The sequence below is a fragment of the Cavia porcellus genome, unplaced genomic scaffold (genome assembly GCF_034190915.1).
Source record: "Cavia porcellus strain 051 isolate PalLab524CR breed Dunkin Hartley unplaced genomic scaffold, mCavPor4.1 scaffold_17, whole genome shotgun sequence".
In the NCBI taxonomy this organism is placed as follows: Eukaryota; Metazoa; Chordata; class Mammalia; order Rodentia; family Caviidae; genus Cavia; species Cavia porcellus.
The window spans coordinates 51,985,450-52,001,986 of record NW_026947500.1 but is presented as its reverse complement, the minus strand read 5'-3'; the positions used below and the strand labels follow the sequence as shown (position 1 = coordinate 52,001,986).

The 16,537-nt window shown below is 36.6% G+C and overlaps 1 protein-coding gene across 1 annotated transcript; it reads right to left on the bottom strand.

The window, feature by feature from the left end:
- Nucleotides 1–11,197: 11,197 nt before the first annotated feature.
- On the bottom strand, nucleotides 11,198–12,142 carry LOC100726533 (olfactory receptor 5B2-like). Its single transcript, XM_013146393.2, has one exon. The coding sequence runs from the start codon at nucleotides 12,140–12,142 to the stop codon at nucleotides 11,198–11,200; it is 945 nt and encodes a 314-aa protein (XP_013001847.2).
- Between the last annotated feature and the right edge of the window lie 4,395 nt (nucleotides 12,143–16,537).

Below are 16,537 nucleotides of genomic sequence, written 5' to 3'. Positions count from 1 at the left end.
CGTGGACCCTGGTGAGTACTGGAGACCCTGCGACTGCCAGGGTTGGCCAGAGAACATCTTGGAACGGGACAGTGCCCGCCACCACGGGGACATCAATAACACAGAGTCTGGTGGCAGCCATTTTACAGTTGGGCAGAACCTACAGCTCAATGGCGTCACTGAGCCCCCTGTAGGGAGGGCTAGTGGAAGGCATCTTGGAATTGGGCAGAGCCTGAGTACATGTTGGCTTCAGTCTCATACAGAGAACTGGTGGGAGACATCTTGAGTTTTGGCAGTTCTGCTGTGCTGGTGCTCCTGACACAGAGAGGTCTGGAAGAGAACAGCTGAGATTTGGGCAGGACCCTGTGCCATAGTGACATTAGTCAGCTGCTTCTGGTACAAAGAGAACTGGCAGGAGATACTGGGGCTAATCCAAGCCTCTGCTTGGGGCCCAAAGAGCGGATACAAAACAGTCACAACTCAGTGACAACCAGAAAGTACAGCCTAATTTAGGAACTAACTGGCACAGAGGCTAGAGACTAGCCTGCACTGCCCCTGCATCCCAGCCTACCCCAGATAACAGTAAATTGGGGAGGACAGCAAAAACTCAAGCCAGCACGCTTCTGAAAGGCCCTAAGCAATTCAGAGAGGGCCAGAGAACTCCAGGACAGTCTGAAAGAAACCAGAAACATGACAAGAGATAAAAATAAAAAAAAATCTCCAGCTGCCCAAAAGGAGAAAATAAGCCCAGGAGAACTAAACACTGAAGAGAACAAGCACAGTAACCATCCACTACTCGACACAGCATCAGCCAAAATTAAAAAGTACCTACATGATCTCATAGAGGAATTTAAAGCTGTACTCCTGATCCAAGTGAGGCAAGATATAAAGAGATTAATTAAAGAAATGACAAGCCCCACCCAAGAGAACACAGATGGAAGAACTGAGGAAATCAGAAAAGAAAGAGAAGCATCTGAAGAAGAATTTAAGCGTAACCTAGAATACATGAAACAGATCCAAAGAGAATATCAGGAAACTAAAAACTCCATTGAACATTGGCAAAATGCCTTGACAGAAACTAAAGACAGCCTTCTGAAACTTGAAGAGAGATTTAGGACATATGAACGTGAAAGAAAAAGCCTCTTAAAAATAACAAGGAACCTGAAAGAAGCAATTCTAAAACTGGAAGATGACAAAAAGATACATAACCTAAGAATAAAGAATGTGAGTGAGGAAGCAGGAACATCCAAAAATGAAATACAAAAAATATTCACAGAGATATTAAAGCAAAATTTCCCATGTATAGCAAAAAGAAATGATATCCAGATAAAAGAAGCATACAGAACACCAGCTACCTACAACCAAAACAGATCTACCCCTAGACATATAATAATCGAGATCCCAGAAATCCACCAAAAAAACAGAATATTAAAAGCAGCCAGAGAAAAGATGCAAGTTACCTATAACGGGAAATCTATCAAAATAACAGCAGACTTATCAACACAAACTCTTAAGTCAAGAAGGGAGTGGGGAGAAATATTCCAAGTCCTGAAAGAAAAAAATATGCAACCAAAGTTCATATATCCATCAAAACTCTCTCTAAAAATTAATGAAGAAATAAGATACTTTCAAGACAAGGAGGAACTGTGGGAGTTCGTGGCCACCAATCCAACCCTACAGAGAGCGCTGAAGGACATTACAGAGAAAGAGAGGAAGAGATACCAGGATTCCAGCAACAGTGGCAGAGAGGCCTCAGTGAACGGGGCAGACAATGGAATGAGGGAATAAGGTGGACAAATTATAGCAGAAAAGTGGAGTAGCAGACATGAGGCAGGGACGGTAAGCTAGTCTTTAGTATAGACAGCTCTGAAACTATATTTAAAAAAAAAAGCAGAGGTCATTGCTAATGGTGTATAATGATTTAAAAGACACAGTAGCCCTAGTGCCATATTTAGATTGAATTTAATTTGTTCTGGTCTGTCCGATCATGTCAGATTTGAGGACACAGACATCTTGACCCAAAAATAGCAGGCTATACCATGGTAACTATCCTTACTTTCCTATTAACTTAAACTGAAATCCTATAATACTTACATTGTCTTACTATGACTGATCTTAATTGAATCTGAATCGTAAGACTATGGGTTGGCCATGGCTGATTTTATTTGAAATTGGTATGCTTGTCAGTATCAACCCTAAAAGTACAGGCAACTACTCTGAGGATGACAAGTTGTAAAGAATATCCATACTGGTATTAATTAGTAATAGCTTCCAAACCCTACAATGCTGCCAAAGTTAAGTTTTTATAAAAATAGGTGATACTATATTTAACTATAATAAGCCAGTGTGGTGGTCAAATCTATTGAAAATAACAAGAGGAAACATAGTAACTATGGAAGATCATCTATATTGTGGTCTTAAATGTTTTATCCATTGCATGTTTTTCTAGGAAATTGCTTTGCTGTCTTGCTATGACTTGGTATTCCCTATAACACAGAGAGGATAGATATATATGTAGAAATTCACACATGGGTTCTTTTTTTCTTTTTAATTATTTATGGGAACAGATTATATAATGTAAGATGTAATGAACAGATACTCTGAGGAAGAGACACTAAGAAACACGAGGCTAATTTAGTAGCATTATGATAGAAATTCTAGCAATACTAATGTTTGCTGATTAGAATGACATTGGACTGGTTTCTTGAGTTCAATTTCAGCATATGTAGAGATGGGGACAGCTATCACAAAGAGAAGGAGAGATGAGTTGGTAGTTACTATTGTCTTCCCTAATTTGGTACTTGAGGACCTAAAAAGTCTTCAATGATTAGATTAGTTCTATAATATACACTAAGTATATAAGGTGGATGAAGATGGGGACAACTATTTGTAAAAAACTAGAGACAGTTAGATAGACAATCAAGATCTCCAGTGGGCTTCCTATGAAATCTGTATTTCTTTAAATTGTTTTTTTTAACTGCTATGTTCTGTTTTGATATGTTTAATCTTACCCTCTTTGAGAAGTAAAACAAATGTGTAGGACTGATAACCATGTTACTGAGCTCTTGTTCGATCATAGAGCAGAAGGGTTTGTAGTGTCACTTTATGAATGTCATTCTAAATGCTTTAATTCCATAACATGAACAGCTACTTCTAAGATGACAATGTGTAACTTATCAACCAGCAATTTCTTACTGTTTGTTTTTCTGTAAGTTTGTATCATTTCTACCCTTTTTAAAAATCTCCATGTATTCTTTTGTTTCCTTTTCTTTAAATAAAAAATTAAAAAAAAAAAAAACCTACACTGGGGACCTTACAGGATTTCAAAAGAAGATAATGATCAAACCATAATGGGCATCTTAGTGAATCTTATTGCCTTCAAAGTGGTTGCCTATACCCTCAAACTTGATACTATCAAACAAAATAGAATATAGCAAAATCTGACAGAACAAAATGGGGAGAGCAATACTGGGATCATATCAGGTTAACAGGAAAACAAAAAATTTACTATAATATATCCCGCTAATTTTTAATTTAGTTTTCCCTTAACTGAAAAAAAAGTAAGAAAATATAGATTAATTTTTTTAAAGGATGGGATTGAGGTAAAAGAATACATTGTATTAGAACAACAGGTCAGAACCGAACAATTTAAGCATCATTGTGTTTCACCCCCAGATAATCTAACATAATAGTAGTCACCGTAGCGCCTCCTTCCTTGAATTATTTGAGTATAACTTCATATACTATAGCATCAAGCATATCAAGTCAGTCCGAAGCTATTCAAGAGAATGAAGAAATTACAGGGTATTTAGAACCAGTTAACAGAAAACAAACAATGGTTTCTATATTATCTCTTTGCCTATAAAAATTTTTGTTTATACTATCACATATAGTAAAATATAGTAAGATACCACATGTTAAAACCAGTGGAAGCAAGTGTACAACAGCTTGATGGGACTTCAAAACAAGATATTAAATCAGCACTAGCTTTTATGATGTGTTGTTTTCTTCAGAATAGCTATTCATACTTTCATGCTGGAGATTTCTTTTGATGTGCAGCAACTTTTTATAAGAGGAGATCGCAGTTATTGATTTCAGGAAGTCTTCCCCATGATTCCTGTTTGATTCCTGTTCATGAATTCTCTGCCTACCACTATGTCTTCAAGGTTTTTACCCAATTTTTCTTCCAATATATTTAGTGTTTGTGTTTTAATATTCAGATCTTTGACCCATTTAGATTTTAATTTAGTACATGGTGATCGGCATGATCTAGTTTTAGTTTTCGGCATGTGGAAAGCCAGTTTTTCCAACACCATTTATCAAACAGATTGTCATTCTTCCAGTGAACCTGTTTGGCCCCTTTATCAAAGATAAGGTGGTTGAGTGTGTTGGTATTTGTGGTTGTATCTTCTAATCTATTTCATTGGTCTTTGGCTCTGTTTTGACTCCAGCACCATGTTGATTTTATTTACAATTGCTTTATAGTATAACTTCAAGTCAAGGATTGTGATGCCTCCTGCCTTGCCTTTGCATCTTAGAATTGTCTTTGATATTCTAGGTATCTTCTGGTTCCAGATGAATTTTAAGAGTAATTTCTCTAGATCCATGAGGTATGTTCATGGTATTTTTATTAGAATTGCATTGAATCTCTATAGCAGTTTTGGGAGAATGACCACTTTCACAATATTTATTCTTCCTATCCATGAGCAAGGGATGTCATTCCATTTTTTGAGATTGTCTTCGATTTCTTTTTTCAGTGTATTATAATTTTCCTTATATAAGTCTTTCAATTCTTTCAGGGGAATAATTCTTAAATATTTTATTTTATTTTATTTTATTTGGTTGCTAGTGTGAAGGATGTGGCTTATTTCTTTTATTTTTCTCTCTGTGATTTTGTTGTTAGTATATAGAAATGCTATTGATTTTTGAGTACTGATTTTGTATACAGCTACATTGCTGAATTTATTAATTATATCCAGGTGTCTTTCAATGGAGTTTTGGGGGTCTTCTATGTAGAATATCATGTCATCTGCAAATAATGATAATTTAGATTCTTCGTTGCCTATCTTTACTGCTTTTTATTTCTCTATCTTGTCTAATTGCTGTGGCTAGTATTTCCAGTACTATATTAAATAGGAGTGGTGATAAGGGGCATCCTTGTCTTTTACCTGATTTTAAAGTAAAGGCCTTCAGTTTTTGGCCATTTAGCATGATACTGGCTGTTGGTTTGTCATAGATGGCCTTTACTATATTGCAGTAAAGACCATGTATTCCAATTTTCTGTAAGGTTCTTATCATAAATGAATGTTGGACCTTATCAAAAGCTTTTTCTGCATCTATAGAAATGATCAAGTGATTCTTATTTTTGGCTTTATTGAGATGGAGGATTACTTTTATTGATTTACGTATGTTCAATCATCCCTGCATGCCTGGGAAGAATCCCACTTGGTCATGGTGTATAATCTTCTTGATGATTTGTTGCATCCTATTTGCCAATATTTTACTGAGGATTTTTGCATCTGTGTTCATTAGGGAGACTGGTCTGTAGTTCTGTGTTTTTAGTTGGGTCTCTCTCAGGTTTTGGTACTAGAGTAATATTTGCTTCCAGGAATGACTTAGAAAGGATTGCTTCTCTTTCAATTTCATTGAAGAGTTTGAGAAGTGTTGGCATTAATTGTTCTTTGTACTTCTTGTAGAATTCTGCAGTGAATCCATCTGGGCCTGGGCTCTTCTTTGTAGGTAAGGACTTAATTACATTACCAATTTCACTAATCAAAATTGGGTTATTCAGTAGTTTTACATCTTCTTCACCTAGTTTTGTTACTGCATATGTTTTAAGAATCTATTTTTCTTCTGTGTTATCAAAACTACAGGAGTAGAGGTTTTCAAAATAGGTGTTGATGATCTTCTGTCTTTCTACAGAGTCTGTAATGATTTTACCTTTTTCATTTCTTATTTCATGAATTTGAGCTTTTTCTTCCCTTTTTTAGTAAGGTTGGCGAGGAGCCTATTAATTTTAGCTATTCTTTTAAAGAACCAACTCTTTGATTCATTGATTCTTTGGATTGTTTTCTTAGTCTCTGTTGCATTAATTTTGGCTCTGATTTTTATAATTTCCTCCCTTCTTTTGTCTTTGGGCTTGACTTGCTAGATGTTTGACTTTCCTAGATGTTTGAGGTATAGCATTGGGTTATTTATTTGTATTTGTTCTGCTTTCCTGATATGGGAACTCAGTGCAATAAATTTTCCTCTGATGACAGCTTTCATTACATCCCACAGATTCTGGTAAGTTTTATTTGTATTTTTTTTCCTGTAGGCATTGTTTAATTTCTTCTTTAATATCCTTTGTGACCCACTGATTACTCAACAGTGTGTTATGCTGTTTCCATGTGTTTGTGAAATTTTTGCTATATATTTTATCATTAATTTCCAATTTCATGGTGTTATATTCTGATATCATGCATGGGAAAATTTCAACTATTTGCATTTATTTAAACATGTTGTGTGAGCTAATATATGGTCTATTTTAGAGAATGACCCATGTACTGCTGAGAAAAATATGTATTTTGATGCTGTTGGATGGGACACTCTGTATATTTCTATGAAGCCCATTTGTTCACATGTGTGATTCAGTTCTGTTCTTTCTTTGCTGATTTTCTGTCTAGTTGATCTGTCCCATAGTGTCAATGGTGTGTTAAGGTCTCCTGTTATAATTGTGTTACTGCTAATTTGGTTTTTCATTTTTGTTAATACTTGCTTTATATACATGGATGCTCTGGAATTTGGTGCATATATTTTTAGGGTTGTTATCACTTCCTCTTGAAGTTTTCCCCTAACCAATATACAATGACCGTCTTTGTCTCTTCTGATCATTATTGATTTGAAGTTCACATTGTCTGCAAACAGAATAGCTACTCCTGCTTTTTTGGGGGTTCCTGTTGCATGAAGTATTGTTTCCCATCCTTTGACTTTCAGTTTGTGAGTGTCCTTTTGAGTTATATGAGTTTCTTATAAACAGCATATGGTTGGATTTTGTTTCTTGATCCATTCTGCTAGTCTGTTTCTTTTAATTGGTGCATTGAGACCATTTACATTAATGGTTATAAGTGTTATGTGTTGGTTTATTATTGACATGTCATCTTTATGCTGTTGAATCTTTTGCTTTTCTTCCTGTTTAATTGTCTGCTTTGCTTAGTGGTTTTTTCCTAAGTGTATCTAAACTGTCTTTCAGTATTCTTTGCAGGGTAGGCTTGGTGATCATGAAGTTATTCAGCTGTTCTTTGTCATGGAAGTATTTTATTTCTCCATCCATTTTGAAGGACAGTTTTCAGGGCCCATCAGTCTAGGTTGGAAATAATTTTCCGTTAGGACCTGAAATACTTCACTCCATGCTCTTCTTGACTTTATTGTTTGTGCTGAGAAGTCTGCTGTGAGTCTGATAGGTTTTCATTTATAGGTGATTTGTCTTTTGTCTCTGACAGCTTTTACTATTCTATTGTTATGTTAGATTCCTAAGATGGTGATTATTATATGTCTGGGTATAGTTTTACTTTGGTTATGAATATTTGCAGTTCTATATGCTTCACTGATCCTGATGTCAGTTTCCGTTCTCATGTTTGGGAAATTTCCAGCTATTACTTCTCTAAATATCCTCTTGACATCCTTTATGTTGTCCCCTTCTTTTTCGTTGATCCATATGAATAGTTTATTGTTCTTCTTTGCATCATCTTGCAGCTGTTCAACTGTTATTTCCTGATTCCTTGTTATTTTTAAAAGATCTTGCCTTTCCTGTTCACTAGCTCCAATCTTGTCTTCAAGGTCTGAAATTCTATCTTCACTTTCATTGAGGCAGTTTTTACAACTGTCAATGGAATTTTTCATTTCCAATATATCTCTTTGCATGTGCTTTATGTATTCTGTTTGTTTCTTATATTGTTCATCCAAGGATTCTACCTTTTGGTTTAGTTCCTCTAATTTTTTTTATCTGTGTCTTCTTTAGATATGTTCAGCATCTCTTTCATTTCTTCTTTTACCTAAGAGATTATTTCTAGTTTGAATTCCTTTAGAGCTTCCCCAAGTTGCTTCTTTATTTTAGTTGCTATTATTTCAGTTATTTCAGGTATATGGCATGTATTTTCTTCTATGTACATAGCTCCTGACGTTTCTTGGGATGGGCTGGAGGTTTGAGATTGCATTTTGATCTTTCATTTTGTCATTTTCCTATATTTCTGTGCTTCAAGTGTTGTTCCAAGGCTTCCCCTGGATGTGTTGAATATCATCATCTGTGTTCTAGGCCCCTGGGACTGAATGGAAGTTGCTGATCCTGTTCCAGTTAGGCCTTTATGCCCTCTTGTGCCACTTTCAACGTTCCAGATAGCTGGGCAGGCACCTAACCACTGTGGATGATGTGTTAAAGCTCTCCCCAGGTGAAGACCAATGCCCTGGAACTCACTTAATCTACTCTCAAATCCCGTAATTGAACAAGGTCACTGGCCATAATATACTTGGTCCACAAAACCTCCTAATGCTAGTCTATTGTGCCTGGGCTCTGGACGGTCCTTGAACTCTGGAAGAGATGATCTTAAAGTCTCCCAGGGCTCAGGGTAGTGAGCAAATTTACTCTAGTCACCGGCTGTGTTTTCCAGTTTGGGGGAAGGTCACTGGGCATGTCATGCGCAGGCCTGAAACTTGCCAAGCACAGCCCAGTGTGGCTGGGCTCTGGGCAGGTCCTTTACCTCCAGAAGAGGTGATTTTATAGACTCTCCAGGGCTTGAGATGGCATGCGGACTCACTCCAGCTGCCAGCTGAGTTTTCCAGTTTGGGAGAAGGTCACTGGACATGTCCTGGGAAGGCCTGAAACCTGCCAAGGGCAGCCCAGTGTGGTTGGGCTCTGGGTGGGTCCTTGAGCTCCAGAAGAGATGTTCTTAAAGTCTCCCCGGGTCTCAGAATGGCATGAGGACTCTGGAGTTCACATTCTTTTGGGAGAAATACATAAGCATCACATAAGCATATACAGCATCTAAGGGTTGATAAGGGCTACAGAGACTGATGTAAGCATAAAGGAAAGTGCACACTGGGGGAGGAGACTGGGCAGCTGACTAAAGTGGTCAGGAAGGACTCCATGACAGGGGTGCCCTAAGTTTAAGGTCGAAATGGAGTGAGGCCATTTATATAGGGAACAGCAAGCATGAAAGGGCAGTGGCATATTTGCTTGATTTTGTGAAGGAATGGCAAGAAAATTAATGCAAAAGATAAGTGACCCAGACAAAAGAGTGCAAGATGGAATGTCCCTAAGTAAGAAATGAGTGGTAAGCATTACAATTTCAAGGACTTGCTGAAGGAATAATGTCCAGTATTGTTAGGTTTTAGTTGTAACCCTCTTAAAAATTTCATTTTTACTTGTATATATTTGAAATACACAATTATTACAATTATTTTGGAAGCTAGTCCATGTAATAAGCACTCTTAATTCATTCTAAGATTTCTTTCCCTCCCCTTCCACTTTTTCTCTCCATCTCTTGCTCTTCTCATTTGGAGAAAATTTATGCCCTTTTATCTGTTTTCTAATATGTCACTGTGTTATTAGCTTATACTTTGGGTTTCTCATAGAGTAGAAGCCATGCAATACTCAAAATCATGTGTCCAATTTATTTCATTTGAAAGTATAGTCACAGGAGGCATCTACTTTCTTACAAAAGTCTCAAGCTTAGCCTTTGTTATAGCACATTGGCACTGCACTGTGTATTAACATCACATTTCCTTTTCTACTCATCTATTGATTGGCGTAGACACCCAGTCTACAGCTATTATGAATGTGCTGCTATAAACACGAGTATTTGTGTATCACTGTAATATGATGTCTCTTACAACAAGGCAATTACTGGGTCAAACGGAATTTCTGTTTTTAAATTTCAAAGATTCCACAAACTGATATCCATAATACCTGCAGCAGTTTACCTTCCCACCAACACTCCAGAAGGGTTTCTTTTTCCAATATACCCTTGCTAGGCTTTGTTATTATTTAATTTCGTGATGATGATTGTTCATTCTGAAGTATAATGGAATCACAGAATTGTTTTAATTTGCATTTACTAATAATCACAGATTTTGTATATTTTTTAATGCACATTTTGGCCATTGATATTTCTTTTTGTGAAAAACATCTATTCAACTCTGCTGACCATTTCTGGTTGAGTCTTTTATTTGAGGGGCATTAATATTTTAGGTTCTTTATATATTATAGGTATTAGTCCTTCATTTGAGATATGCCTGGTAGAATCTGTTTCCCAATCTATAGACTTTCATTCACTTTGTTGGTAGTTTCCTTTAATATGAAGGAGCTTTTAACTTGATGCAATCCTATTCATAGATTCTCCATATTATTTTTTGTACCACTGGATTTCAGCTTAAAAGTCCTTGCCTATGTTCATTTGTCCAACACCAATAAAAGCAGCTCTAATAGGCAATATATTGCTCGGAATGCTCAAACTGGAATAACTGAATGAGCTCAAGTAATAACAATAATGCAACTCCAGACCCTTGGAAAACAAGAACAGTCCAAAGCCAAACAAGAAGGAAATCATCAAAATCAGAACTGAAGTTAATGAAATTGAGAGTAAAAATAAAATACAAAAAATTAGTAAAATAAAGAGCTGCTTATTTGAAAGAAAAACAAAACAAGATAAATCTTGAAAAAGCTTAGTTGCAGTACAGAGAAACTCACATCCATGGAATTAGGAAGGAAAAACAGGAAACTGCAGTGAACACTGCAGAAATCTAACAGGTTGTTAGCAATTACTATGAGAAACTGCATTCAATCAGATCAGAGAACTTTGAAGAAAAAGATATAACCCTACACATGTATGATTACCAAAGATGAAAGAAGATCTAAAACCACAGAAAATGCCAATAATATTGTATATCTGTTTATTTTCCTGGTTATTTGTGGTGTTTATTTTGAAAATTAAGGTATGAATATATTGGTTTTATTAAATGAATATTAACTCCTTGATGAGTCATATTTATGGATTCTCAAAACATTACACATGTTTCCCGACATAATATCTCTTTTTTTAATGTGGAAGATTTTGAAAAGCTAAAAGAATCACTACAAATATTTTATTTCAACATTGGTCTCAAAGGGTAATGAAGTATTTGGAGAAGATCTGAGAAGAATGAATTCAGGTATAATATAATTCACAAGGCTAGAAGCAAACTTTTAAATATTTTTTTGGCTCCAAAAAGTGAATGCTCTCTTGACTTTTAAAAAGGCACTCTTGACCTCCTTGTTCCTCAGGCTGTAGACCACAGGGTTCAGCATGGGGATGACCATGGTGTAGAACACAGAGGAGATTTTGTCCGTGTCCATGGAGTGACTGGAGCTGGGCTGCAGGTACATGAAGATGCCGGTCCCATAGAAAATGGAGACTGCCGTAAAATGAGAAGCACAGGTTGTCAGAGCCTTCTGAGCTCCTGTGCCTGAGTACTTACTTAGGATTGTGACAAAAATGAAGAGATAGGATATCCAGATAATAAAGAAGGCAAAAAAGGTATGGAAGCTCACAACGTAAATAAGAACCAGCTCCCTGACCTGTTTCTCTGAACAAGAAAGAACCATGACTGCTGGAATATCACAGAAAAAGTGGTGGACCACGTTGGAATTGCAAAAGGAGAGACTGAATGTGTTCCCAATGTGGAGGACGGCATTGAGGAAGCCACAGGCATAGGAACCTAGGATGACACCTGTGCACACATTTGTGGTCATGGTGGTGGTGTAATGCAACGGTTTACACACTGCGGCATAGCGGTCATAGGCCATGGCGGACAGGAGGTAATTTTCCACAGTAACAAGGGCTGCAAACAGGAACATCTGAGCAGCACAGGCATTGTAGGAAATGATCTTCTCTCCTACAAGGAGCCCAGCCATGACTGTGGGAGTGACAGCAGAAGAGGAACAGAAATCCACCAGGGACAGGTTACCCAGGAAAAAGTACATGGGGGTGTGCAGACAGGAGTCCAGGAGGATGAGCAGGATCATCCCCAGGTTCCCAGCCACAGTGATGGTGTAGATGAGGAAGAAGGTGATGAAGAGGGGAAGCTGCAGGTGTGGATCATCGGTCAGTCCCAGCAGCAGGAACTCTGTCACCTCTGTCCTGTTCTCCATCAGTGCTGGCTGGCTCTTTGTACTTACCATAGTTCATGAGAAAAAAAAAAAGAAATAAAAAGACAAATACATTGAATAGAAATTGGGAAGTCTGAGTACAGTAAATTTTCTGTCATTGTGACAATACACTAATTTTACTTGAAACTTGAAGATTAAAAATAAAAAATATTTCTTGAAGACCAAATGATAAGCTGTAAAATAAGTATTGTAATAGATCATGTAAGTAATTGTTTCTATATTAGTAAATTTATAAATTGAGTTGGCGATCACTTAACAACTTAAACATAACTGTAAGAAGCATCTAGCAGACCACGCACCTCTTTGGCCACAGTAAACACTGACTTCCACATTGTTCATCCACGGATAGACGTTATGGCCCACAGGACAGATGTGAGCTCCTGACTCTTATCATCAAGGCTTGAGTTGGCCTTCTATCACGTTTACTTAATCATTGATCACAGAAAGATTGGTGATTTATTCTCTTTGCACAAGTGTTAAATAGCAATCTCTATTCTGGATCCAGATGGAACTTTAGTCTATACCGAGTGATTCCTAATTATGATTCTTAAGTGAAATCAGATCAAATGGAATATAACCAAAGGTATAATTTTCCTTGTGTATTTCTTTCAGTCTCAGAGTTTGAGGCTTCACAGTGAAGTAAGTGACAACTTCATTATGTAATAATTTCTTTTTGCTCATACATTTGTCTGTCCAATAGGTAAAACTAACAACCAAAAATCAGAATAAAATGATCACTCCATCAATTACTGGAGGTACTTTAAAAAGTAAATAACCAGTTTTTCCAATACCATTTGTTGAATAAAATCAAAATGAATCTAAAGTCTAAACATTAAAACAGAGGAAATAGACTGTCTTGAATATAAAACAGAAAAAACTCTTGAACACATAGGTGTAGAAATTGGTTTTTTGGACAGAACCTTATGCAAAGAAGAAATAGCAGCAAGAAACAAATGAAATTAGATGAGTCTAAAAGTGTCTGTAGAACAAAAGGATCAACCAGTAGAGTGAAGAGTCAACCTATTGGATGGGAGATTTTTCCAGATACTACTCAGACAAAGGACCAATATCTAGAATATTCAAAGAATTCAAAAAAAATGAAATCATGTAAGTTAAAGACCCAGTCAAGAAATGGGCAGGAGAAATTAACAGGCACTACGCTGAGAAAGAAATACAAATGGTCAAGAAATATATGGAAAAATGTCAACTTCTCTGGCTATTAGTGAAATGCAAATTAAAAAAATCAGGATTCCACCTTAGGCTGAGAAGAATGACAGTCACTAGGAAATTAAACAACGGTGAAAAAGGAACTCTCCTGGATGGTTGGTGGAAATAAACGAATACAATCATTATAGAAATTAGTGTGGAGTTAATCAAAGAATTGAAATAAGAAAATTCTACATGCCGGAGGTATCCCCTGCTAAGTATCTTCAGCAAAGAGGCTGTCATCACACTACAGTAATACATGGGTATTTATAGCTGCATGGTTTTTGTTGGCTAAGTCCTGGTCAAAGCCTGTATACCTGACAGCAGATGTTTGGATAAAGAAAATGAGATATCTGTGCATAATGGAATATTACTGGCTATAATGATCAATAATTTTGAGACATTTGTAGGAAAATGGATGCATCTTGAAATAAACTAGACACACACAAGGTTATATATTATAAGGCACCTCTCACTTATGTGAGACAAAGTACAAACAAACAAAATATGATAAAGGTTGAATGGAAAGGAACAGGTGGACAGAAGTCTTGCCACCGAAAAAGAAGCCCAAGGGCATAAAGGAGTGAGATGAGGAGACAGGGGGATGGAGAAGTGAGGATATACACAGGAAACTGCTAAGCCCAATTAATGTAAAGATCAGATACCACAACACGATCTGGGACAAATACTATCAACAGCAAGGAAAGGGGAGAGAGGAACCAGAGGACGAGGGGGAGGTAGAGAAGAAGGGAAGGGCAATAAAAAAAGAAACATAAAAGAGCTGTAATATGTCATGTAACCCCTCCCTAAGAAGACTGTAAACTGAATGAATTGCAAACATGTCCTAATAAAATTTAAAAATTGTACAATATACAATTCATTGTTGAACATAAAATTGTCTTTGATTGAAAAAGAGCTAAAGAACTTGGAATTACCCTGGAAGCTTCCTGCTTCTGTTTCACACTTCTCACCAATCTCTACAGATAGCAACAAAGATGTGGTGAAATACCTGAGGAGTGAAGTGCCTGCTGGCAGAGTCCTTGTGAGGGGTGGGGAAGCAGAGCAGAAGCTGTGTCAGCGAGTTCAGAATCCTGGAAGGTGGATAGCAGGCCTGACACTTAGCTAGCAATTGTTACTCATACACCAGCTCCAACGACCATAACAAAACATGAACTTCTTTTATGGAAAAATAAAACATAATTTCATATCAAAATAAAAGGAGAATAACAATAATGAACACATTGCCTATTGTTATCTTCAAAGTACTTCCTCAGAGGACACAATATGGGCATGAAAAAATTCTCCCAACAATATTTGCAGAAAACTTTCTTGTCAATGAATTAAGAGAGACTAGTAACACGTTGTATTTTTCCCTGTATCTGTCCTTTCTGGTTTTCCCTTTTCTAGTATCTCTTTCCTTTTGAGCAGTTTCTTCCCATTTCACAAAATCTATTGGCATTTTGGTTCTTATTTACTCGTTCAATTTCTTGGATCAGGGAGACAATGTGATGTTTAAACATCTGAGCCTGATTTATTTCACTTATGAGTCTGACCTCAAGTTGCATCCATTTGCCTACACACTTCTCAAGGTTATCCTTCTTTAGAGTTGAGAGTGCTCCATTGCATAAAATGATCACATCATTTTTTATCCATTCCTCAGCTGATGGGCATTAAGGTTGTTTCCAAGATTTAGCTGTTACAAATTATGCTGTAGCTCAGTTGTGCAGTGGCTACCTAGTAAACATAAGGACCTGGGTTCCATTCCTGGTACTCCCTCATCAAAAAAAATTGTGCTACTATAAACATGTGTGCACATGTGATAATATGGTGTTTTAATTCTTCTGGGAAGATATCCTCAAGAGGAATAGCTGGTTTGCATGGGACTTCTGATTTCAGTTTTCCGAAGAAGCTCCATACTGATTTCCACAGTGGCTGAATTGCAGGAATGGTTTAACACATGCAAATCAATAAATGTAGTTCACTATGTTAACAAAGCCAAACTCACAATCACATGAGCATCTCAATAGATGCAGAATAAGCTTTTGACAAAATCCAACACCTACTCATGATAAAAAACCCCTATAGAAAATTGGAATAGATGGTCTCTGTCTCAAACTGAAAAAAATCACCTGTTACAAAACTCCTAACTTCATACTAAGTGGTCAAAACTGAAAACTTTCACTCTATAATCAGCAACAACATAAAAATGACTACTATCACTATTTAATACAGTTCTGGAAACGTTAGCCATATCAATGGGACAAGAGAAAAAAGAAAAGGAATCGGGATGAGAAATAAAGAAGTTAAATTATTATCATTTTCAGATGACGTGATGCTCTACATAGAACACTTCAAAAACTCCACCAAAAGACTTGTAGATTGAATAGGGAAATTCAGTTGTGTAGCTAAATACAAAGTCAACACTCAAAACTCAATATCATTCTTGTTACACAAACAACAAACTCACAGAGAGGGAAATTAGGGAAACTACACTTTGCACAATAGTATCCAAAGAAAAGAAATACTTAGCAAGCTGGGACTGGGGGGACCCACCAAGAAGGCAATCAGCCAGCTTTTAGGGCTTGAGGCCAGTGTTCTGAGCATCCTTTGAGAGGATGACAAATGCAATATAGCAAATATGGGGATTCTCTCTATCTTGTCTTTGAAATCTAATGTTGTTCTCACTGTTTTGCTTTGTTCTGGTTAATTGTTTTGCTTTTATTCAATATTTTGTTTTGATTGATTTTATTCTGTTTTGCTTTGGTTTGATTTTGCTATACCTGATGCAATGGATAACTACTGTGAAGATAACAAGATACACTATGGTAGCTATTGTTGTTTCCTAGTATTCTGCCTTGAAATATTGTATCAATTTTGCTGCTTTGTTGGATTGGCTGTTACTGTTTTGTTTTTTGGATTTTACTATCTTTAAAATAAAAAATAAATAAAATTACAGTACTCTGGAAAAGGAAATTAGAGAGAACATCAGAAAAAGGAAACATATCCTTTGCTCATGGCTAGGAAGAACCAACATTGTGAAAATTGCCATACTCCCGAAATTGTTAACAGATTTAATGCAATTCCAATTAAAATATCATTAGCATGGCTCACAAAGCTAGAGCATTCATTCATAAAATTTATTTGGAACCAGAAGTGTCATAAAATATCAAA